Source organism: Trichechus manatus, unplaced genomic scaffold, assembly GCF_000243295.1.
Source record: "Trichechus manatus latirostris isolate Lorelei unplaced genomic scaffold, TriManLat1.0 scaffold00009, whole genome shotgun sequence".
Lineage (NCBI taxonomy): Eukaryota > Metazoa > Chordata > Mammalia > Sirenia > Trichechidae > Trichechus > Trichechus manatus.
Window position 1 is genome coordinate 27,803,535 of NW_004443945.1, and position 26,876 is coordinate 27,830,410.

General features: G+C 37.4%; 1 protein-coding gene across 4 annotated transcripts in view; it reads right to left on the minus strand.

Moving 5' to 3' along the window:
• Positions 1 to 592: 592 nt before the first annotated feature.
• The window catches only part of OTUD6B (OTU deubiquitinase 6B), a 37,537-nt gene continuing 11,253 nt past the window's right edge, over positions 593 to 26,876 (minus strand). For 3 of the 4 annotated variants that reach the window (XM_023726088.1, XM_004370781.3, XM_023726089.1), the window contains 4 exons: positions 22,714 to 23,026; positions 14,270 to 14,331; positions 3,451 to 3,557; positions 593 to 2,489 (listed from right to left, as the gene is read on the minus strand). In XM_023726088.1, the coding sequence (XP_023581856.1) occupies positions 2,405 to 2,489; positions 3,451 to 3,557; positions 14,270 to 14,331; positions 22,714 to 23,026 (567 nt within the window). In that variant the 3' untranslated portion in view covers positions 593 to 2,404. Of the gene's footprint in view, positions 2,490 to 3,450; positions 3,558 to 14,269; positions 14,332 to 15,060; positions 15,293 to 22,713; positions 23,027 to 26,876 lie in introns of those variants that run through there. The other variant, XR_002823087.1, reaches the window with a different exon arrangement.

Genomic DNA, 26,876 nt, shown 5'->3' on the forward strand with positions numbered 1-26,876 from the left:
GTTCTTAAATGCAAGAATTTGTTATCATATTGTTCTCAATTATATGTCAGGACAAAACAAAGGCTAGGTAAAATTCTGAAGCAAAAAAAAGTCTTCTAAGTTCCAAAATCGTTAAAGAATGACAATCTGAACAAATGTGTTGATTTAATTCATCTTTTATTCTTTTTTGGCAAAGATGAGATAATGTGAGCAAAACTATATTGCTCACTATAACTACACACATTTTTTTGCTTTGTACAAATTGTAAACATATTAAAGTGGATAAAATTCTTGGCTAAAGACATACTGCAGAACTCTGAAATATACTTTTCTGAGTCAGGATAAAAGAAAGCTTATGAAACTTCCATTAGACCATCATCATATAGCAAACTAAATTAGTATATGTGACTTAAATTAACGTCCTCCATTTTTTAAGGACTTTAAGTTTAGGCTACAGCTAAAATGATGTTTATCTGAACTCTTATGAAAAAACGAAGCCAGCCATACAAATCTTGTTTATAACCATATTGGCTATTTAAATTCTTTTAAATGGTAATAAAAATTAAAAATCAATCTATAATCAAGAAAACTCTACACAGCATGTTGTTTAAAAAAAAAAAAAAAGCTACCAGTAAGTCATTTTAGAATACTTTCGATGTAGATGGAAATTATAGTACCTAAGTTTTATAATATCTTGTTTATATTACTTTAGGATGCTTAAATTTTAAAGTAACATTACTTCAAAATAAAGCCAAGACATCTAGTATTTTCCCATTTTCATTCTTTTATAAATTTCAGATCCCAAAAACATTCAAGTCAAAGATTACAAAACAGGCAGCCTTCAGAATATATTTTACTTGGCAGGCAGAATGCTTTTGAAACTTTTGAGTCAGGATGCCTTAAGGCAAGCCTTTCTTGTGCTGGTTTACCACAGTCCCTGCAAGAGTCACACATTTGTTACCTGTAGGGCATGTGAGACTGACATCCCATTTTAAATATTACAAACACAATGTTTACTTAAAAAAGTACTTACGGAAGAAAAAAAATCAAATATTATAAACTTGATGATAAATCTTACTAGTTTGAGAAAAACAGATCAAACCAAAAAGGGCCCATTTTCACAGACAATACTTCCTTACATAACAAATGATCAATTTGTATATATGGGTACTATCACCATAGAAAGAATACTGTTGTGAGTAACCTGAAATTGGAGCTAGATAAATCATTCACCCCTAAAACTACTGCATACTGATTTTACTATACAAATCTTGACTCCCAGACAGTGGCTTTCAACTTTATTCATACATGCTATATAAACATTCTCAAATATTTGTGTTAAAGGGAAGGTGATATTAATAAACCTAACAAAACAACAAGTAACAAAGATTTTCTTCTAATCCTAGAGAATGAAGCAAAAACGATGAGAGCTTGTACGGTAAACTGGAAAAGAAAAATTAAGTAAATGTGACTAAACTTGGGCCCTTTAACACTGCTACTCCCTCAACTTGTACAAGCTAGAGAATGAGAGAGTCCACAAACTGTTTCTTAGTGGAAAAGACTGCAAGGAAAGCAAACCAGCTAGGTAGTGAGAGGAAAACACAGAGAGAATATAAAAATATGTAGTCATGAAGATGATTAAAAGATGATGGTACTAATTCCAGAGTTTAAGAAACAGCAAGGAATAAATAATAAATTAGAAAGATACAGTAATCTGTTGGGTTTTTGTTTTGTTTGTTTTCTTAAGTTACATACAAATATAAAGCTAATCTCTAACTCTTTACAGGTTTTAATCTGATAGAGAACATCTAGTTGCCTTCAAATTTGTCTCATTTCTTTCAACTCAACAACTGATTCCCATCTGAATAAATATTTAAAAATTCTTAATTATTAAAACAAGCTTCTTAAACTGCACCTTGATGGGGTTAAATAAAAAGTTTCAAGGCATTAGTTCCATCAATACCGAGGTTACAGTGATCAAGTTCATTTATAAGCACTAGTTATATTTGCTATCACCACCCTCCAGATATTGCAATGATAAAGAGACTGAGTCAATTCACTTCTTCAAGCAAAGTTACACGAAATAGTTACTGAAAGCTTTTAGTAACATGAAAGATAATTAAAATTTATTCCAACACAGAACAGAATGTCCAAGGTCTTATTTCAATGAAAATATCAGTGAGTAGGGTACTATCTTGGTCTATGAATGATTTCTCCACAATGGATTTTACAGTTTTAAAAATACCAATAAGGGGATATAGGTTTATGTCTGACACATTTCTGAAAAACCTGTTAGTAGCTTCGCCATAAAGCTCATTTAAGGTAGTTGTGTTTCTCAGTAACATTCAGAACAATCCAGCACTTGGTATGAATACTCAGATGGGCACACTGTTCTAAAACATTTAATTGCACAACATTTTGTAAACTAGCTGCAATTTTCAGTAGCTGTGTTCATTAGCGGTGTAACGGAATTGTAATGTTCTCCTAAGCCATATGCATGTCTCATATATCTGAAATGAAAAAAGGAGAAATCAACAGTTTCTGTGAAAAGTAATTCATTCTAATAAATGTTTATAACATATATAAATATTTATAATGTATATAAAACCAAGCACTCTGAATAAATCACTCCACAGGGGTATCATTCAACAGACTACATAAACATTATTACTTAAAAGAGCAACACCATTTGAAAAGTATCAGCAGTTAGCAATGGCTGATTCAATAATCCTTTCTGCTGAGTTTGAATCAGGTAGAACACCATCACTGTAGGAAAAAAAGGAAAGGCTGAGATGCTAAATGCTCAATAAGCTTACATTTTTACCTAAATCCAAGCCATTAATGAATACCTTCTTAGGTTTAACTAATGAACACTAAAGCAGATAGCAAGCCCTCCAAACTGTATTTCAGAGAAGAGTTTTCGATCATATAAAATATTTTCACAATATAAAAAAAAAATCTCTAAGGTGAATAAAGAATCAAACAACATAAATAATTTTAACTTCTACACTTGTTGAAACTTTTAGCATTATTATATAAAACTAGGGCAATATGGAAACCCTGGTGGCATAGTGCTTAAGAACTACAGCTGCTAACCAAAAGGTCGGCAGTTCAAATCCACCAAGCGCTCATTGGAAACCCTATGGGGTAGTTATACTCTGTCCTTTAGCGTCGCTATGAGTCGGAATCAACCCGACAGCAACAGGTAGGACAATATGCACGTGAGTCCTGAAATTTTGTAATCTTTACAAATGAATTTATTTATTTACATAAGAATAAAGTGCTCAACATTGAAACAATTATCTAAATCGCATATTTTGGCAATGCCTTCTAGTTCTATAATTACCTGTAATATAAAATAAGCAAACCTAATTCAGTTGAAGACAGTTTTTTGATTAATCAACATATTTTTTCTACTCCTTTTTGCATTAATTATGAAAAATAAAACAATAAAAGTTTCTAGGTACTTACACAAGTATTAATGGTTTTTTTGAATATTCTTCACCAACTACAATAGGAGGAGAATCTGCCTGTATTACTTCTATTGGTGTTGCTAAAATGTGAGATAGTGCTCTTAGCTTCAGGAAAAAGAAAAATGTATTAGTAAGGGAAATAAAAATGTGTATCTTATCCAATCATAAACTACTGAAGTAAGCATCAACAGGGCAACCAGTCAGAGGAGGAACTGTGCTGTGTTCATCACTGAATACCAAGAGCCTGGCACACACTGTGGGCACTTAATAAATATCTGTTAAATAAACAAATAAATAAAATGTTTATTAGATCATATGTAGAGATTTCTCAAGCCCTGGCTGTACAACAGCTTTTAAGAAATATCAATGCCATTATTAATGAAGTGGGGTGATTAACAGATTGGGTTCATTATACTAGTCTTTGTACTTATGAATATGCTTGAAATTTTCCATAATAAAAAGCTTTAAAATATATCATTAATCAAGCACCACACCAAATAAATTACAATTTGGAGGCGAAGGAGAGTGTACAACAGAAAGCTTTTGTCTTTTTTAAAAAAAGCTTTTCAGATAATTCTTATGTACAGTCAAGGTTGAGAACCTCTGCTCTAAAATTTTCCAGGCATTAGCAGAATAGATATGTATACGAACTGTACTATACTTCCAAGAAGTTCCATCTGATTAACATACAATTTCAAGTAATTTCATACAATATAAAACTAGAGCTTAAGACCTAATGAATAATGGTTAATAATGAATACTGATAATAACATAGTTTAAAATTTACTATGGCCAAGCACTCTAAGCACTTTATGAATTCATTCAATCTTCACAGTAACTCTATGGGATAAGTAATACTGTTAACAATCATTTCAAAGATCTAGAATCTGAAGCAGAGAAGGGTTAAGAGGCTTGCCCGAAGTCAGGCACTGGGAAATAAAATGATCCATTTCTGAATGGAGGAAATCTGACTCTAGATTCCAAGTTCATAACCAAATTATTCATTAGCAGTCTTCAATCACAGCGCTCTGATCTGTTAATTTGCCCCATTATAAGAACATTTTGTCTAGACAATGGTTCTTTTGAGAAGCCTTCATAGAACATAAGAAAGAATTCTATACCACATGACAACAAATTTAATTCCATACTAATTCCATCTCTCGTAAAATGTTCCTTTGGAGAAGAAACAATAGAGAAAGAAGAAAAAAATGGAATTTTTTTCTTACACTGCAAATAACATTTTTAAAAAGCTAGCATGGTATGCAGGCTGTTAGGTGAGCTCTGGGAATCTTAATATCCCTTCTAAGTCTTTAGAAATTATATAAAGGCCTTCTCTTTAATATATAATTGTAAAGACAACTCTTATTTCAATTAAATTCACAGATGAGCAATTTATGAGTAAATGTCCTTCAAAAGATGTTTTAAAATGCTTTTCTTGGAAGGTGGAGCCAAAATGGCAGAGTAGCCAGATGCTTCCTGTGGTCCCTCTTACAACAAAGACCCGAAAAAACAAGTGAATCGATTATATATGACAATCTAGCAGCCCTGAACATCAAAGGCAAAGTTGAAGAATTGGACTAGGTAGCAAGGGGAGGGAAACACGGTTTGAAAGCAGCGAGGAATTGCCAACCTGATCTGAAGGGAGCTGGCACCCTTCAGGCTGGATCAGCTCGCGTGAGCGGTGAGGCAAGCAGTGGCGCTCAGGAAGCATTTTCCACATCAGGAGAGGCCAAGCAGCAGAGAGTCTACTCCAGCCTCCAGAACCAGTGAAAAGGAGTGCTCAATTGGCAAAAGATAAATACTTCATTTGGCCTACCATGCCAGAACAAATAAACGCCCCCTTTGGAAAAAACCTCTCTCCCGTTTACCTCCTCCCTCCCTGCTCTGCACTGAGTGCGGGGCCAGTTTCAGGGATTACTGCATCCACTGGACCGAAAGTAGGGCCCCTTAACGTGCCCTGAGCCATTCTCCCAGCCTTGGAGAGGGAACAAATTAACAAACATGGGAAAAAATAATCTGCTGGCTCCCCTAAGCCAGGAACTCAGGGTAGGCACAGCTCCTTTGCTTAGGCACAGGCATAAGGGATCCATGGACTTTGAATGCCTTTCATTCCTGCAAAGACTTGTGTGGGCCCATTTCATCAGCATAGGCCTTCATTACCACAGTACAACAGGGTATATACCTGAAGTCTAACTTCAACTGTTTCAGCTGTAGGGTGGCAGGTTTGTGACATTTGACACTGTTCTGCCCACTGGGCAGGTTCCTCGCCTGACCACATTGGGGACCTGAGCGCTGGTGGCTCCACCCATGACACCGAGGCACCTGTGACAGGGATCCAAGAATAAGTGGTGCCCCTTAGTCCTTACAGCCAACAGCATTGGGTGCTCATAGTCCAGCTGCAAAACCCACACACCTATGCACCCTAGGGAACAGGGACACTTTCCTCCTGGACATTCAGGGGTGGCCATTGGCCCCCTGCTTTGCTCAGCGTGTGACTCCTTGCTGGAGCTGGATGCCTATGCCTACACCAATCACCCATGCCTGCCTAGGACTGTAGATGAGAGCCTGCACCACACACTTGGTGGCTGACTACCGGGACACCTGAGCTGAATCTATACGAGGAATGGGCAGACCCCTGGGATGACATACTCAGTGGCAGGTCTGGCCATCTGGTGGCAGGATGCTGGAGCTTCAAGGGCACCAGTGATCGGGCTAGCTCACATAAGCAGCCTACTTGGGCATATCAAAACAAGAAGCTAAGACACAGTAAGCAAACATAAAATAAATAAATATAATAACTTATTGACGGCTTGGAGACAACAGTCAATATCAAATCTCATACAACTGCAGACCATGATGGCTTCAGCAAGCTCCCAAAATAAAGAATCAAGAAATCTTCCAGAGGAAGAGAATTTCTTGGAATTACCGGGGACAGAATACAAAAGACTAATATACAGAACCAAATATAAAGAGAATTTTAAGAGCTGCTAGGGATAAACAAAAAGTTATCTACAAAGGAGAGTCAATAAGACTAAGCTCAGACTACTCAGCGAAACCATGCAGGCAAGAAGGCAATAGGATGACATATATAAAGCCTTGAGGGAAAACAATTGCCAGTCAGGAATTGTATTTCCAGCAAAACTGTCTCTCAACTATGATGGTCAAATTAGGGAAATTCTAGATAAACAGAAGTTTAGGGAATCTAGAAAAACCAAACCAAAGTTACAAGAAATACTAAAGGCAGTCCTCTGGTTAGAAAATCAATAATATCAGATAACAACCCAAGACTAGAACACAGGACAGAGCAACCAGATACCAACACAGATAAGGAAGTCACAAAAATAAAGCTAAAATACGGAAACAGAGATGTCAATATGTAAAAGATGCCAACATTAAAACAAAAAACAGGGACTAAAAAATGTAGACAGATTTTTCACATTGAGAGGAAGGCAAGGTGATATAAAGAAATAAAAGACTGGTTTAAACTAAGAAAAACAGGGGTAAATATTAAGGTAACCAGAAAGGAAACTAACAATCCTTCACAACAAAATAAAAAACAAGAAAAATATAAAGACTCAGCAAATACAAAATCAACAACAATGAAAAAGGATGAAAAGAAAATACATAAAGAAAAATGACTCAGCATAGAAAATTAAATGGAACAAAAAAACTGTCAGCAATACACAGAAAAAGACATCAAAATGACATCACGAAACTCATACCTATCAATAATTACACTGAATGTAAATGGACTAAATGCACCAATAAAGAGACAGAGAGTGGCAGAATGGATAAAACATGATCCATCTATATGCTGCCTGAAAGAGACAAACCTGAGACTTAAAGTCACAAACAAACTGAAACTCAAAGGATGGGGAAAAAAAAAAAAAAACAAGCAGACAACACTAAAAATCAGCAGGAATGGCAATATTAACCTCTGACAAAATAGACTTTAAAGTAAAATACACCACAAAGGATAAGGAAGAACACTATACAATGATTAAAGGGTCAATACACCAGGAAGACATAATTACAATAAATATGTACACACCCAATGACAGGGCTCCAAAACACATAAAATCTAACAGCATATGAAAAGAGAAACAGACAGCAGGAGACTTAAACACACCACTTCTGGTGAACGACAGAACATCCAGAAAGCAGCTAAGCAAAGACATGGAAGATCTAAATGCTGCAATCAACCAACTTGATCTCATGGACATGTACTGAACACCCCACCCAACAGCAGCCAAGTAGACTTTCTTTTCCAATGCACATGGAACGTTCTCCAGAAGAGACCACATATAAGGCCATAAAACAAGCCTTAACAGAATCCAAAGCATCAAAATATTACAAAGCATCTTTTCTGACCATAAAGCCATAAAAGTAGAAATCAATAACAGAAATAGCAAAGAAAAACAGTCAAACACATGAAAACTGAACAACACCTTGCTCAAAAACTACTGGGTTATAAAAGAAATTAAGGATAGAATAAAGAAATTCATAGAATCAAACAAAAAGGAAAACACATTCTACCAGAACCTTTGGGACACAGCAAAAGCGGTGCTCAGAGGTCAGTTTATAGCAATAAATGCACACATCTGAAAAGAACAGAGGGCCAAAATCAAAACATTAACCCTACGACTGGAACAAGCAGAAAGAGAGCAGCAAAAGAAGCTTTCGGGCACCAGAAGAAAGGAAATAATAAGAATTAGAGCAGAATTAAATGAAACAGAGAATAGAAAAACAATTGAAAGAGTTAGCAAGACCAAAAACTCGTTCTTTGGAAAGATCAACAAAATTGATAAACCACTGGTCAATCTGACAAAAGAGAAACAGGACAGGAAGCAAATAACCTGTGTAAGAAACGAGATGGGTGATATCACAACAGACCCAATTGAAATTAAAAGAATCATAACAGAATACTATGAAAAACTGTACTCTAACAAATTTTAAAACCCAGAGAAAATGGACAAATTTCTAAAAACTCACTACCCACCTTAAACTAACACAAACAGAGATAGAATAAACCTATCACAAAAGAAGAGATTGAAAAGATAATTTAAAAACTCCCAACAAAAAAAAAGCCCTGGCCTGGATGGTTTCACTGGAGAATTCTACCAAACTTTCAGAAGAGTTAACACCACTACTATTAAACGTATTTCAGAGCATAGAAAAGGATGGAATACTCCCAAACTCATTCTATGAAGACAGCATAACCCTGATACCAAAACCACGTAAAGACACCACAAAAAAAGAAAATTACAGACCAATATCCTTCATGAACACTGACGCAAAAATCCTCAACAAAATTCTAGCCAACAGAATTCAACAACATATCAAAAAAATAATTCACCATGATCAAGTGGGATTTCTACCAAGTATGTCGGGATGGTTCAACATTAGAAAAACAATGTTATCCATCACATAAATAAAAAAAAAGACCGGAACTACATGATCTTATCAATTGATGCAGAAAAGGCATTTGACAAAGTCCAACACCCATTCATGATAAAAACTCTCAGCAAAATAGGAACAGAAGGGAAATTCCTCAACATAATTAAAGGCATTTATACAAACCCAACAGCCAACATCATCCTAAATGGAGAGACTCTGAAAGCATTCCCCTTGAGAATGGGAACCAGACAAGGATGCCCTTTAACAACAACCCTACACAACATTGTGCTGGAGGTCCTAGCCAAAACACTTAGGCTAGAAAAAGAAATAAAGGACATCCAAATTGGTAAGGAAGAAGTCAAAGTATCTCTATTTGCAGATGATATGATCTTATACACAGAAAACCCCAACGAATCCACAAGAAAACTACTAGAAGTAGTAGTAGCAGTAGTAGTAGTAGTACTAGTACTAGTAGTACTAGTAGTAGAAGAATTCAGCAAAGTATCGGGATACAAGACAAACATACAAAAATCAGTTGGACTCCTGTACATCAACAAACAGAACTTCCAAGAGGAAATCACCAAATCAATACCATTTACAATCACCCCCAAGAAGATAAAATACTTAGGAATAAATCTAACCACAGACGCAGGAGACCTATACAATGAAGACTAAAAGTCACTACTGCAAGAAACCAAAACAGACCGGCGTAAGTGGAAAAATATACCTTGCTCATGGATAGAAAGATTCAATTTTGCGAAAATGTCAATTCTACCCAAAGTGATCTACAGATACAATGCAATCCCGATCCAAATTTCAACAGCATTTTTTAATGGATGGAGAAACCAATCAAGAACTTCATATGGAAAGGGAAGATGCCCCGGATAATAAAGCATTACTCAAGAAGGAGAATGAAGTGGGAGGCCTCACAACACCTGATTTTGGAACCTATTATACTGCCACAGTAGTCCAAACAGCCTGGTATTGGTACGACAACAGATACATAGACCAATGGAACAGAATTAAGAAACCAGATGTAAATTCATCCACCCATGAGCAGCTGATATTTGACAAAGGCTCAAAGTCTGTTAATTGGGGAAAAGACAGTCTCTTTAACAAATGGTGCTGGCATAACTGGTATCTATCTGCAAAAAAGTGAAACAAGACCCATACCTCACACCATGCACAAAAACTAACTCAAAATAGATCAAAGACTTAAATATAAAATTGAATACAATAAAGATCATGGAAGAAAAAATAGGGACAGTGCTAGGAGCCCTAATACATGGCATAAACAGAATACAAACCATAAGTAACAATGTAGAAGCACCAGAAGAGAAACTAGATAACTGCAAGCTCCTAAAAATCAAACACTTATGCTCATCAAAAGATTTCACCAAAAGAGTCAAAAGACAACCTACAAACTGGGAAAAAATTTTTGGCTACGACAAATCCGATCAGCGTCTTATCTCTGAAGTCTACAAGATACTGCAAAACCTCAACAACAAAAAGATAAATAACCCAATTTAAAAATGGGCAAAGGATATGAACAGGCACTTCGCCAAAGAGGACACTCAGGGGGCTAACAGACACATGAGGAAATGCTCATGATCATTAACCATTAAAGAAATAGAAATCAAAACTACAATGAGATACCATCTCACCGCAGCAAGGCTAGGTTTAATCCAAAAAACACCATATAATATATGTTGGAGAGGTGGAGAGACTGGAACAATTATACACTGTTGTTGGGAATGTAAAATGGTACAACCACATTGGAAATCGATTTGACACTTCCTTAAAAAGCTAGAAATTGAATTACCACATGATCCAGCAATCCAACTCCTTGGAATATATCCTAGGGAAATAAGAGCTGTCACAAGAATAGATATATGCACGCCCATGTTCATTGCAGCACTGTTCACAATAGCAAAAATCCTAGGCGACCATCAACGGACAAATGGATAAACAAATTATGGTATGTTAACTGTCTTAGTTATCTAGTGCTGCTACAACAGAAATACCACAAGTGGATAGTTTTAATGAAGAGAAGCTTATTTCCTCATAGTCAAAGTAGGCTAAAAGTCCAAATTCAGGGCATCAGCTCCAGGGGAAGGCCTTTTCTCTCCATCGGCCTTCTTCTCTTCGGTGTTCTCCCGGACTAGGAGCTTCTCTGCGCAGGGACCCCAGTCCAAAAGATGCGCTCTGCTCCTGGCACTGCTTTCTTGATGGTATGCAGTCCCCCTGTCTCACTGCTCACTTCCCTCTTTTATATCTCAAGAGCTTGCCTCAGGACACAATCCAGTCTTGTAGATCAGGTCCTGCCTTCCTAACACAGCTGCCGCCCATCCTCCCTCATTAACATCACAGAGGCAGGATTTAGAACACATAGGGAAATCACACAGTACCAGGAATTATGGCCCAGCCAAACTGATACACACATTTTTGGGGGGCCATAATTCAAACCATGACATTCACACAATGGAATACTATGAAATGAGAAAGAACAACGATGAATCCGTGAAACGTATTATAACATGGAGGAATCTGGAGGGCATTATGGTGAGTGAATTTAGTCAGTTGCAAAAGGACAAATGTTGTATAAGACCACTATTATACAAACTCAAGAAAATGTTTAAACACAGAAGAAAACATTCTTTGCTGGTTACGAGGGTGGGGAGGGATGGAGAGGGGTATTCACTAACTAGATAGTAGACAAGAATTATCTTAGGTGAAGGGAAGGACAGCATACACTACAGAGGAATTCAGCACAATTGGACTAAACCAAAGCTAAGAAGTTTCCTGACTATAACCGAACACTTCGAGGGACAGAGTAGCATGGACTGGGGTCTGGGGACCATAGTTTCAGGGGACATCTAGGTCAACTGGCATAACAAAGTTTATTAAGAAAATGTTCTGCATCCTACTTCGGTAAGTGGCGTCTGGGGTCTTAAAATTAGTGAGCGGCCACTTAGGATGCATCAATTGGTCCCAACCCGCCTGGAGCAAAGGAGAATGAAGAACACCATAGATACAAGGAAAGTATTAGCCCAAGAGACAGAAAGGGCCACATAAACCAGAGACTTCATCAGCCTGAGACCAGAAGAACTAGACGGTGCCTGGCTACCACCAAAGAGCACCCTGACAGGGAACACAACAGAGAGTCCCTGATGAAGCAGGAGAAAAGTGGAGTGCAGAACTCAAACTAGTAAAAAGACCAGACTTAATGGCTTGAGACTGGAGGGACACCAGAAAACATGGCCCTCAGACTCTGTTAGCCCAAAACTAAAACCATTCCCGAGGTCAACTCTTCAGACAAAGATTAGACTGGACTATGGGACATAAAATGATACTTGTGAAGAGTATGCGTCTTAGCTCAAGAAGATACATGAGACTAAATGGGCAGCTGCTGTCCAGAGGCAAGATGAGAAAGCAGAGAGGGTCAGGAGCTGGTTGAATGGACATGGGAAATCTGGGGTGGAAAGGAGGAGTGTGTTGTCACAGTAGAGGAAGAGCAACAAGGGTCACATAACAATGTGTGTATAAATTTTTGTATGAGAGACTAACTTGACTTGTAAACTTTCACTTAAAGTAGAAAAAACAAAGAAAAAAAATAAAAGGCTTTTCTTAATTAAAAAAAAAATTTGCTTAGGTTGCTAACATTTATATTAATTTGTGATCCTTATAAGAAAGTTCAAGCATCTTTATTCCTAAAGATGTCAATCAGAAAGCTACTATGAAAGCATCCTCACAGTTTGAAAGATCAGGAAAGAGATAAAAAAAATGAATGGACACAGCTCCCCCTGGTGGCTCAGAAGAGGTACAAATAGAGCACTTCTGAGAAAAAGTTCTAAGAAAGTATTCATTCACCTTACAGCTTCAAAACACATAGCTGTTGAAATGAAATATTCAGAGCCAAAACCTATTCAAGATGACCAATCATCACTATACAATATTGTCATGAATTGAATTGTGGCCCCAAAAAATATTTGTCAACTTGGCTGGGTCATGATTCCCAGTATTGTATGATTGTGTACCATTTTATAATCTGGTGTGACTTCCTTATGTGTTGTAAACTCTATCACTATGATGTAAGAAGATGGATTAGTGGCAGTTATACTGATGAGGTATAGAAGACTGGATAGTGTCTTAAGCCAATCTCTTCTGAGATATAAAGGAGAGAAGCAAACAGAGACACATGGGAACCTCATACCACCAAGAAAGCAGCGCAGGGAGCAGAGTGCGCACTTTGGACCTGAGGTTCCTGTGCAGAGAAGCTCCTAGACTAAGGGAAGACTGATGACAGGGACCTTCCTCCAAAGCCGACAGAGAAAGCCTTCCCCTGGAGCTGATGCTCTGAATTTGGACTTGTAGCCTACTGGACTGTGAGAGAATAAACTTCTCTTTGTTAAAGCCATCCACTTGTGGTATTTCTGTTATAGCAGCACTATATGACTAAGACAAATGCCATTAATAATAATAATCACGACAGATTCAACCATCTGGCACTTTAACTTACAAACTCACATGAACGCACTCCATACTTTCATGTACTTTATTAAATGTTCACAGGTACCCTACAGAGTACACACAGGTGTTTTATTGTCCCCATTCAATAATTAAGAGCTTGGCTAATTTCCCCAAGGTCGCAAAACTGAGAAGTGGAAACAAAAGCTAGGATGTCAACCTGAGATTTACCCTCTCCCTCTTATCCTTTGTCTTTCTATACACCAAGCTGTCTCATCACCAGCTGGACTATTTAGGTACTTTGTTTATTGTTTTAATAAAACAAAGGTAACAGTAAGATAAGTAATTAGATTTAAAGAGAAATCCCTAAGTCCCTACCAGTGACTGAATATATTTTCTTACACTTGAATTTTAATGTATCAAATACTGCTTTCAAGTAAGTTAGTCACTATAAACTAGGAATTCAAAACACAGTTACAATAGATGTGTTGTAGTAGGATTTGACTTGTATTTTCAAAACAGTAATGCTTTCTGTTTATGATGTAATAGAGAGGTTACTTTTCCAAAAGTAATCTTCAGCAGCTGAGGCACTAGGGTAAATTTTGCTGTACTTGAGTAAAATCTTCCCTTTCACAGGTCCAGAAAATCAGATATACTGCCAGTGGCAGCATCATAAATGGAAAGACTTATGCAGATGCAACACCAGCCTAGCCAAGACACAGATCTACCACTGCGCTATTTAAAATGAAACAGTGCTTCAGTTCCCCAAAGTACATACTTCATTCAAAGGCATAAGAATGTTAACTCTCGACTTCAAGGCTTTGTCAGTAGATAAATAGCAAATAAAAAAATTTTAAAAAAAGGAATAATTGGGAAAGTATATATGAAAACTACAGATGGGATTTAGAAATAATTTAACAATCCACAATTATTATGAATAATTACAAACTTACCTCAAGCTGACCTCCCCAAGCAGCTGTGTTTACAATGTCATCACAGTACTTTCCAAACTCTTCTGTAAAGAGATCAGACTATAGCACTTAATAATTTTCATAAATCATGTTACAATATCCCTTTTATAGCTTCCACAATTCCTGATGAAACTGCCCGTTATGAACTTCCTCCTTCTTTACCAGTAACTTGCAGAATTTAATCTATGTCTCAGATCCTTTTACTCCAACTTTGTACTACCTTTCCATCCAAAAGCACAATCTCTTTCTGCTTCCCTCCGTCAGCCTGAGGTGCAGGGATCTTAACTACAAAACAAACCTACTTCCCTCACTTCATCCCAAGTAATTACTCCCAAAACTGCCACTATATTTCACTATTTTGCCATGTTTCCCAAAGAATATAGCTAAAGACTAAAAACGGTGGCCTTATTATAATAACCCTGGTGGTGTAGTGGTTAACTGCTATGGCTACTAACCAAAAGGCCGGCAGTTCTACTCTGTCCTATAGGGCCACTATGAGTCAGAATCGACTCGACGGCAACAGGTTTGGTTTTTTTAATAAGGTTCATAAGACCACGTACGACATGTGAGAAGAGAATCAAGGCAAAGTGCAAATCAGTCTAAACTTCTGCTCCACCGACAGCATCAAATGGTGCCTTTCACTGTTATTTTGGAAGCATTTACCTTATTTGCATCAGTGTCAGTTCTAGCCCAAGGAAGGGGCTTCCCAGATCACCCGAGAGGAGAGGTTAAAGACCTAATCAGAGTTTATAACGGGCTTATCTTGTACTTACATATTTCTGTGCAGCAAGTTAAAATAAGCAACAAACACCATTCCTGTTAAGGGGCTGTTGTTGTTAGCTGTCGTTGAGTTGATTCTGAATCATGGCAATTCCACGTGTGCAAAGCAGAACTACTCCTTAGGGTTTTCAAGGCCTGTCTTCTGAGGCACCTTTGGGTGGGTTTGAACCACTAACCTTTCAGCCGATAGTTGAGTGCTTAACCATTTGTGCCTCCCAGGGACCACTATTTAGAGAAGGAGGAGGAATTATGGGCATTTAGAAGAAAGTATGCCCCATGAGAGTATGAACTGTGTTTATCTCATTCATTGATATATCCCCAGCGATCAGAAAAGTGACTGAAATAGTGCTTGGTACAGTCACCTTAAATAAACACTGACTGAGTGAATGAAGGTAATTCTTTTGTCTTTTTCTCTGCCACCTCCACTTGACTGCTCTACAACTAGCAGAGGTGGAGAGTTTCAATGATTTAATACTCCCTCCTAGAGACATATTATAGAAGATTCACTTATCATGTGACTTCTATATAAGATACAGAAAAATGTTCATGTGTCATAACAAATTCTATTTAGAAAATAGCAATGATATTTAAAACAGCAAACGTGTTAACATCTTACATGACATAAATGGGAAATTAGAAATTAGTTGGCTCTAGAATTAGATATGCCCACAGTCATACCTGAGATTTATCAACAGATAGGTTAGGCTATGGCCTAAGGAGACCTAATTCACTGACAGTAATCATTCTGATAAGCATTCTATATCATGCTTCATCAATCTTCCATGGAGTGCAGACTCCATTAAAGGAAACCTTAACCTTCCTCTCTACTCACTCTGGCCAAATAACTTCCTCTCAACAGATACTGCTGCACCTGCCATCTTCTCTCTAGTATTAACTTTACTCTATTTCATCCCTTAATCCCTCAAATCCCTTTCAGATTTTCATTTGCTCTCTTATTTGCTCGTTCATTATATTAAGCCCAGGCTATCTGCCTCTATCAAATTTATGTGTGATGGTCATATACTAATATGTTGAACCTATTCATGAAGACTTGCATTTTCTGAGAAATACACCTGTTCGATACCTTTAGGAAGAGAATCCCTATGTTCATAAATACAATTTGAGCAGTGATTTAATGGCACCCATAAATCCTTTTGAAATCTTTTATGAAGCTGTGGATATTCTACCCCTCTCATCTCCACCCACCCATGATCAAAATCTAATGTACACACACACAATTTTCCATACAATTTCCAGAAGTTCAGATTGAAGCCAACCAAATAAAGCTCATCCACCCATCCACCAAGTTAGAAATCTCTTTCTATAATACAGTACTTTAAATCCCACAGGTTTACTGCACTGTGCCTATTTCCAGAAAAGAATCTGAGGGGTAACAATAAAAGATATTTACAAAAATGTCAATAAATTTGATACAAATGTGTTAGTTCGTAGTGAACTATGATAGTATATGATAGTATAGACATACTTTTTCCCAAAGAAAACTTGCGTTCCATTTGGGAACAACAGATTCACATGAATTAATGACTCAACTCCTCCACTAAAGAACATAAAACAGTCATGGTTTGGGGATAATAAGAACTAAGAGGAGGTACGCTTTTTCTTTCTACTGAGAAGCACAAGGAAAAGTCCCAAAGATTTGCAGCCATCAGAGAGTCTTGGGTTTGAGTTTTAAATCTGTGTACTGTAGTTTTCTTACTCAAAAATGGAAATAAAAGCTACCTTGCCAATTCAGCTGAAAACAGATACATTTTGAACAAGAGCCTAGGACATGATCAACAGCCAATCAATAGTAGCTATTTTTTTTTTTTTTAATGGTTTTACACGTTGGTCTATTTTTGTGTTCTGAGAAAAAAAGGGTAAGAGGAGATCTGTGTTATAATTAAAGGTCATTAAAATAGTTATTTAAGGGAAACTACTAAACATGTCAACCAAGTAAAAATGAAAATTTAATTCATAGAAATCTCATCTAATAAAAGAGAACATACTTCACTTCCCTGAACCTATTTATTTTGTTGGACAGCCTGAAAATATTTTTTTCTCTTTGCTCTTTATTCAATTAGCCAATAACTATCTATCAATTCCTTTTATGAACCAGGCATTCTGAAAGTGCTTGCACTATTGAGCTCATGGTCACTCATTCACTTCATTCAGCAAATATGTAGTAAGTACTTACTAGGTGTCAGGACACTACATTTTATTCAACCTGGGTAGGTCAAGTATAAGCATGAAAATCTGTAACAAATATTAAAACACTTATGTGCTATCCACCATGGAAACACAGCTAAGAACGAGAGATAAGAGGCAGTAGTTGCCAAAGAAATCTGCCAAGATTTCACAGATGCTACAATAGCGCCAAACTTTGAACTGATCAGGTATGTAAGATAAAGACAAAATCCAGGTACCATGAATAACATCAGCAAGAGCAAAAAGACATGAAAGTACTTGGACTGTTAGGGCTATTGTTTATTCAACTGTAGTTCTGGTAATATGCTTGGGGATTCCGAAAGTGCTCCAGAATAATTATACATTAGTTTTCATTTCAAAGTTTAAAACATTAATAATAAACATATTCTACACCATTTTAAATCCGTACCGGTGTTTACAATCACAATTTCATCAGTGCTAAGTAACATTTAACAGTTTTGGCTAATGGGAAAAGATTAGTAAGCAAACAGCACAAAATAGCGTAAGAATAAAGGACTCAAAACCTACTCTGTAGCTGTCAATACTACTCCTATTTTAAATGCTATTTAGTTTCAGTTAAGTATAATTCATCACATTATGGTTAATTTTTTATTTTATTGGTTTGCTGTTTTGTCGATAATGTGTAAATTTCTTTAATTTTTTTCTTTCAGAATGAGTTCATTATTTTAAATAAGTTCGTTATGTTAGATTAAAAGATAAATAAGACAAATGGCAAAAACATACAGTTCACAAAAGGGAAAACTGGTCTGTCTGGTTAGCAAACGGAAATTTTCAATCTAATCAAAAGTAAAAGAAATTAGAAATGAAATAATTAACTATCATTTCTGCATTTTTTAATGATAAAAGTCAATGCTGGTAAGCATAATAAATCAGGCACCCTCTCGCATTGTGTTTATTATTTTTTGAAAAAGCCATTTGATAACAAGTGTCAAGTATATGCATATGTATGTGGTGCAAATGGTTAATGCACTTGCCTGCTATCTGAAAGGTTGTAGGTTCAAGTCCACCCAGACGCATCCTAGAAGGAAGGCCTGGCAATCTACTATCAAAAAATCAGCTACTGAAAACCCTATGGAGCAGAATTCTACTGTGACACACGTGGGGTCGCCATCACTCAAGGGCAAATGTATAATCAACTTATATAAAAGTGTCAAAAACTTTTAGATAATGGTGAAAAACTGGAAATAACCTGAAACACTGAACATTAACATATATAGTTAGTAAACCATGGAATAGTCATCTGACGGAAACTTACACAATCATAAAATACCATCAAAGAAGAAAAAATCATAACATGAAAAATACGATACAATGGGAAGAGAAAAATGTGGAATATAGAACTATACATATAGCATGATTACAATTAAGTTTAGATATATCCACAGAATGACGTCTGAGGTAGGATTATAAATTACAGAAAAGTAGAGAGAAGAAAATGTACTTTCCAAAACTGAATGTAATTCTTCAGGTAACAGATAAGGACCTAATCTCAGACTATGGCAATGACATAGAAGATGCTTTCTGGAAAAAAATAAAGATAAATGAGTAAATCTTAAAAAGGCCAGACTAACTGGACCGACTGAGACTAGAGGAACCCCCAAGACTATCTTCCTGAGATACCCTCTAAATTTTGAACTGAAACCACTACCAGAGGTCACATTTCATTTAAATCACAGATTGGCTCATGAAATAAACAATATTACCCATGAGTACAGTGATCCTGTAAAAAAATAAAATAAAATCCCCTATGTGAGATCAAATGGTCAACAGCAAAGAAGAGATGGGGGTGGAGGGTGGGGAGGGGAACTAGATTAATGGAAATGGAACCAGAACAAAAATAATGAGAATGTTGACACGTGAAAAATGTAACAAATGTCACTGAATAGTACGTATACAAATTGTTAAAAGGGAATCTAATTTGCTGGGTAAATATTCACCAAAAGCACAATATTATTTAAAAAAAAGGAGAAAGAAAAGTGAGTGTAAATTGGTATAATTTCCTGGAATATAATTTGGTAAAAAGGATCAAATCCTCTAAAAGTTCATATTTGGGCCAGTAATTCCACTCCTAGAAATATAACTGTAAGTAATTAAAAGTATTGTCAGACATTTTTAGTACTAATCTCTAAAGCACAATTTATAAAAATAAAAAGCAAAAGCTGGAAACAACAGGGAAATAGTTAAATGACGGTAAAGTTATAAGATAAAAAACTACATAATCATTAAAAATATCACATTTTAAAAGCTCCACGGACACATTCAAATTCCCTGAAGGACTGAATTACTAGGCTGAGGGCTGTGGGAACCATGGTCTCAGGGAACATCTAGCTCAATCAGCATAACATAGTTTTTAAAGAAAATGTTCTACATTCTACTTTGGTGAGTAGTGTCTGGGGGTCTTAAAAGCCTATGAGCAGCCATCTATGATGATCCACTGGTCTCACTCCTTCGGGAGCAAGGGAGAATGAAGAGAACAAGATACAAGGGAAAGATTAGTCCAAAGGACTAATGGACCACAACTACCATGGCCTCCACCAGACTGAGTCCAGCACAGCTAGATAGTGCCTGGCTACCACCACTGACTGCTCTGACCGGGATCACAAGAGAGGGTCCCAGACAGAACTGGAGAAAAATGTAGAACAAAATTCTAACTCACAGAAAAAGACCAGACTTACTGGCCTAACAGAGACTGGAGTAACCCCAAGAGTATGACACCTGGACACCTTTTAGCTCAGTAATGAAGTCACCCCTGAGGTTCATCCTTCATCCAAATATTAGACAGGCCCATAAAACAAAACGAGACTAATGGGGCACACCAGCCCAGGGGCAAGGACTAGAAGGCAGGAGGGGACAGGAAAGCGGGTAATAGTGAACCCAAGGTCGAGAAGCGAGAGTGCTGACGTTTTGTGGGGTTGTTAACCAATGTCATAAAACAATATGTGTACTAATTGCTTAATGAGAAGCTAGTTTGTTCTGTAAACCTTCACCTAAATAAAAAAAAAATCACCATTTTAAGTAATGTGAATGACACTGGAAATGCTTATGCAGTAAAGAAAAAATGTAAAACCATACAATACATTCTCAATTCTGTGTTAAGAAAAAAAGATGTGGTCCTCTCTAAAATCTTAGAGGTTTTTTTTATAAGTGGTTTTTATTTTCTTTACGATTATAGGTATTATCCACATTTTTTAATCAACATTATTACTTTCATAATAATAAAACCTTCCATCTTAACAGTGCTTATACCCTGGAGATAGTATACTAAAGTACTTTATGTACATCTTCTCATTTAATCCTCATAAGCATTCCTTTTGAGGCAAGAATCATTAGCTTTAGCAAGAAGATACAACTGAGGCACAAAAAATATCAGGAAACAGTTTAAGGTCACACAATTATTAAAGCCATAATTTGAACTCCAAAGTCCGTGCTCTTCATTATTATGTTATACTGTATTACTCAAGAAGGAGCCCTTGTGGTGTAGTGGTTAAGCACTCGACTGCTAACGGAAAGGTTGGTGGTTCAAATCCACCAGATACTCTGTGGGAGAAAGATGTGGCAGTCTGCTTCCATAAAGATTCCAGCCTTGGAAACCCTATGGGGCAGCTCTACTCTGTCCTATAGGGTCGCTATGAGTCGGAATCAACTAAACGGCAATGGGTATACTACTCAAGAAGAGAAAGTAGGGAGGAAATGAAATGGAGATTTACTGAATATAGGAACTAAGGTTGAAGGTAAAAAATTATATTGCTGCTAAAAGCTTTTACCTTAGGGGACTGGGTAGGTATCATAGGCCATGAAAGAGAATATAAAGAAGAAACTGGATAGTATTTCGTTTGTTTTTGAACTACCTGAAATATAGATATCTCCTTCAACTTGAGACAAACTAAATTTGAAATGAGCATAATTCATTTTAAAGGAGGTATCTAGCAGGTATAATTATCAGGCCTAAGTGGTGCAGAAGACACAGGTTTGAGGGAAGAAATGAGATCCCTAGGGATACTACCTTAAACAGTGGTTCTCAAACTTCAGCAGAAACATTAGGATCACTTAGAAGGCTTGTAATTAAAACACAGACCCCTGGACTAGCCCCTGAAACTTCTTATTTAGTAGGTCTGAGGTGGAGCCCAAGAATCTGCATTTCTAACAAATTTTCCAGTTGACATTTATGCTGCTGGTCTGGGGGGACCATTGAGAAGCGGTTCTTAAGTCTGACTGCAAACTTAGAATCACCTGGGAGCTGTAACATGAAGGAAAAAAAAAATTCTGATAAAAAATCAGACACTTCAAGAACCCAAGAACTAGTATGTTTTAAAGCTTCCCAAGGATTCCAAAGTGCAGTCACCAAGAACCACTGGTCAAAAGAGAAAAGAGCAAAGTGAACTAAGGGAAGAATTTGTGATTAACTTCAGAGATTCCAATCTCCATGTATAAGGGGACAATATCTCCTTTTTTGCCATTTTATGCTAAATTTTCTCCCAATAAATAAACAAAAGGATAAAAGAAGGAATTAAGTTTTCCTAATCATTCTCTGCTTATGATCTTTAGGCCCTTTATTTCCAAAGACTGGTCAAAGCTTAACTCCCTCTATGCCTAGCATTTTGTTAAATATGTACTAATCAACACATTTTTTATAATAACAATGAATCCTGTTCCTACTTTTTTCTCTTATGTAACATGATTTATATGTTTTACCTGCAAAATGGTTAAGTACTTAAAATTAAAGCATCTTAATAAACCAGCTGGGGTCCCTGGGTAGTGCAAACAGTTAGAGGTTCCACCCAGAGGTACCTTGGAAGAAAGACCTGGAGATCTACTTCTGAGAAATCAGCCATTGAAAACCCTGTGGAGCACAACACGATTCTACTTTGATACATACGGGATCGCCATGAGTCAAAGTCAACTTGAAGGCAACTGGTTTAATAAAACAACATGTACTAGTATCTATTAAAATCACAGGTGGTCGTTGACTCACAAGAGGGTTTTGTTTTGACGACTCTGCTGTAAGTCAGTTCTGACATGTCAAATACCTCTAATTTTTTTTTAGTTTTCATTATTATTGCTTTTTATTATCAGTATCTTTATAAATCTGGCAGTTTTGAACAGTAAATTGTAAAATTGTGAACACCTACAAGTGAACATCTGAGAATGATAACATCAGCAAATTATGGGCTACAACATATTACTAATAAGATGTACCAAAACAAAAAGCTGATGGGTTGAGGGTGGTTGCAAGTGCTGCGGTTCATCATAACTTGAATATGTTGTAAAACTGTAAGTCAGGGACTACCTGCACAGAAAATAATTCTGTCTAAATGCTGTGATGTTTTTAACTCATAGGACCATACGGGTTTTTCTTATGCTTGGTCCCAGGAAACACTTTATTTAAAAGCAACAAAACATAGTAAAGAAAAATAAATTACCTAGAGTATATATATCTCCTGTATTGGGGTTTGTTAAAAATGGCAGAAAGTCTTCCACATGGCTTTGCATATATTCAGCAGTCTGACTTCTTAAGGCAGCCACAGTCAGAGGGCAATCCTGTTCTTTCAGTTGATCTTCAATGGCTCTATACATGCAGTGGCCATCAGAAGGAATCTGTTTAATTTCCAACTGCCTGGCTGCCAATATTTGTGCAAGTTTTTGACTTTCTATGTATCTGGCTCCAGATAAGTTCTCAATTTCAGCTTCAGCTATCCTTTCTTCCCGCTCCTTTTCCAATGCAGCTTTTTTTTCCTAAGAAACGATTGAGAATGTAAGAAAGTTAATTCAGATAATTAGGACTGATTCTCACTTATCAAAGGAATGGAGAAGTAAGATTCTCAAACATTTTGGCCATTTTTCTCCATTCTCCCACAAGGACTATTGTATTGATCATCTCAATACTTGTACAAGTTTCTGTGAACTCCTGTAAGGGCAAACTATCTTACTCTTCTGAATTTTCCCAGCACCTAGCACTGTACTGAGATGCAAGAAAGTCCTTAAAATTTTTCTCTGAAGTCTACTTAAAAACTACGTGCCAAGTTTTTTAAAACCTTTAACAAAATTATCGTCTTAAGACTGCATTGTCCTAAGCCTTAAAGCACATCATCACCATATTCAAGCTCAGGCTCATCCAAGCTTCTTAACTCATCACTCTACCTGTGAGGCATTACTATGCTAAAGCTTCTAGAAGAGAAGAGACAGACCTCCTTTCACCTTGCTTAAAAAAAAAAAAAAAGTATAAACACACATGCATTTAATGAAATACATAAAAACATTCTCCCTAATAAAAAATTAAATATTAAATATAGGCTAAAGTTCTCCTTAAAGACCACTGTCAACCCCAGTGCCCTCTCCAGGGGGCATTTTTGCGTGTACACCCTTCTAGATTATTTTTTTCTATACATTTTCATAAATTAGATATAGTCATAGAAAATGGACTTTTTTTTTTTTAACAAAAATGGTATCATACGTTACTTTCTGTAACTTGCTTTCCTTATTTAAATGTCTTTAAGAGCTATTCCCACAACAACATATGTAGGGATGGGGTGGGGAAAGGTCAAGGGAAGATTGTGGCATAAACATCGATGTTGTTGTTTTTAGGTGTCAACTGAGTTGATTTTAACTCATAGCAACCCTACAGGACAGAGTAGAACTGCCCCCACAGGGTTTTCTAGGCTATAATCTTTTTAGGAGCAGACTGCCAGATCTTTCTCCTACAGAGCTACTGGGTGGATCTGAACCGAAAGGATGAATAGGAGGTGGGAAGGCTGGGAAAGAAAGGAGAGAAAAAACTAACAATTGGACAAACAACGATCAAAAGCTGAAAAGTACAATGTATTTCATAGCTGAAAACAGTTCACATAAGTAGAACACCAGAGAAAAGTGTCTGGAGATGAGGTTGGGGACAAAAGAGATAGGTATATAGTTAGTATGTATGAAATCTAGACATAATTAAAAAAAAAAAACTAGAAGGATATACGTAAAATATTCATAGTGCTTTCCTCTGGATGGTAGGATTATGGACAGTTTCTTTTTCTTTGTGCTTTTCTGCATCTTTCTAATTCTCTACCAAGAGCACATTTTGCTGGTATACTCAGGGAGGGGGGGAAAGATTTCTTTTCTTTTGGGGGGAGTTGCTTTTTAATGTCACGAGAATGAAAATAGTTAAACTAAACTCTACAAGTCTTGCTATCAGTAGCAAATTAGGGTGAAGGGTTTGGTAAACCAAGACAAAGCGTAAGAAAAGGAAAGGACTTTTCACGCCCCTACCTCTAACTCCTCCTTGGGACAAGAGAAGTGAATGGGAAGGCAAGTTTTAATTAAATTTAATGCCACATACTTGTATTACATGACTTCTTACGTGCCATACTAAATGAACATAAGTGATTTCTAAGTTACACCTACTCTTCACTTATTGACTATCTCATTATCTGACATTTTGCATTTACAACAGTAAAAAATTTACCATCCTACTATTTTGTGCATTAACAACGTACATCTAGCAGTAACGAATGCCAAGGTGTGAGGTGAGAGTAACGTTGGCTGTGATGATTAAGGTTATGTGTCAACCTGGCTGGGCCATGATTCTCAATGGTTTGGCAGTTACATAATGATGTAATTTGGCAGTTATGTAATGATGTAGTCAACCATCATTTTGTGATCTGATGTGGCCATCCTATATTTTCACATAATGCTGATATTTGAACTGGGCTTTGGAACATAACCATGGAGGTTAAGTGAGAAGTGGGTGTATCTGAATCAAAAGCAAAATAAAACATAAGCCTATTTAAGTTTTTTCCTACTAATTCCAAGCATACTAGAATTAACATGAGTGCATTTATTCCATGGTATACCTACAACTGTAGATCAGAGGCATAACATCTTAAAACAAGAGATGACGGACTTCCGGCAAAATGTTGCTCTAGGCAGAAGCACCACACCGTCCCTCCACAGCAAAGATCTGAAAAATTAAGCTGAACAGAGGAAACAACAATCCTGAAACCCTAAAACATCAAATGAAGAGATAAAGAACTCAGCCAAGCACCAAATGGAGTAAGAAAAATCACAGAGAACGGAGAGTGAGGAGATTCATGCAGAGGTCCCCTATCAGCTAACGCAGTGTGGATCTGCCATCCTGGACTCCTATCAGAGAACAGCAAACAGGGGGTTCAAGAAAGCAGCTTAACGGAGCTTCCAGCAGGAGACAAAACAACCGGTAACTTGCGATATATGCTTTCCCACCCCACACCCTTCTTCACCCCACTTGGCCTCCTCTGCTTCCCATGGCCACAATCTCTTGTCCGGGAAGCACCAGCTGCTTGGATTCCACCCACCCGAACGGGCCGGCTCTCTGAGTGCCATTTGTTGGCTGCTGGCGTTGCTTTTTTCCGCTTCTTTTGATTTCTTCCTCAACTCTCACCAACTCCCCCTCCTTTCCCTCAAATACCTGGCTCCATGTGCCATCTTTGTTTCTTCCTGAGGGACTGCAGAGCTCTGGTAATTTGTGATATACGCTTTCCCACTCCCTACCCTTCTTCACCCACACTTGGCCTCCTCTGCTTCCCGCGGACACAGTCTCTTCTCCGGGAAACACCAGCTGCTTGGATTCCACCAGCCCGCACTAGCTGGCTCTTTGAGCGCCATCTGATGGCTGCAGGTGTTGCTTTTTTTCCGCTTCTTCTGATTTCTTCCTTAAGTCTCACCACCTCCCCCTCCTTTCACTCAAATACCAGGCTCCATGAGCCATCTTTGTTACTTCCTGAGGGGCTGCGGAGCTCCGTTCAAGTGTGGAGCCACTTCCGGTCTGGGCTGGCGCGCTGGTGGGATCCCGGGGCTTTTATTCACTTGTTTGTTTTGAATTGTTTGTTTTCTTTTCCTTTTGAGTTGGCAGCCCGCTCTGGCCAGGCGGTGCTGCATGGCTTGGAAACTAGCCCCTTGGCTTGCACAGACGTGCAGAGGGATCCCTCAGGACACTTCTTTTCTCGCTGGTTTTTTTCTTCCTTTTTTTGTTTTCTTGGGGGCTTTTCTTGTTCTTTTTTTTTTTCTTTTTAAATTTGTTTTGTTTTCTTATCCCTCTTTTTCCCTTTCTGTCTTTCTTCATTACTCAGTTTCTCGTCTCTCTATATCTTCTCTTTCTGTTCCCTGAATACCTGGCGTTGTATACCTCTACGCCTTCTAGCCAGGCTGTACTGCAACACCTGAGAACAACTTCCCAGACTTCATACCTGCACTGGTGGGATCCCTGGGAACTTTGCTGTTCTTTAACCTTTCTGATTTTTATTTATTCATTCTTTTGTTTTCTTTTTTTTCTTTCTCTTCCCCTTTTCTTCTCCATTTCATAGTCTCTCATCTCTCCACTCCAATGGCAAGCTCCCCTAGCACTCTTTTTTCGTTTGTTTGTATGTTTTGGGCTCTTGTTCCTCTCTCCTCTCTCCCATATCCATCTTAGCTCCACACATAACAATCTCCCCACTACAGCCTGCCTACCTGCACTGTGCACTTGACATCACACCACCAAGCAGCACAGGCACGGCCTACTGGAACCTGCCCTGCACTGATTACTGACCCGCTCTGGTGGCTGTAGTAAGTGCCACAAACAACC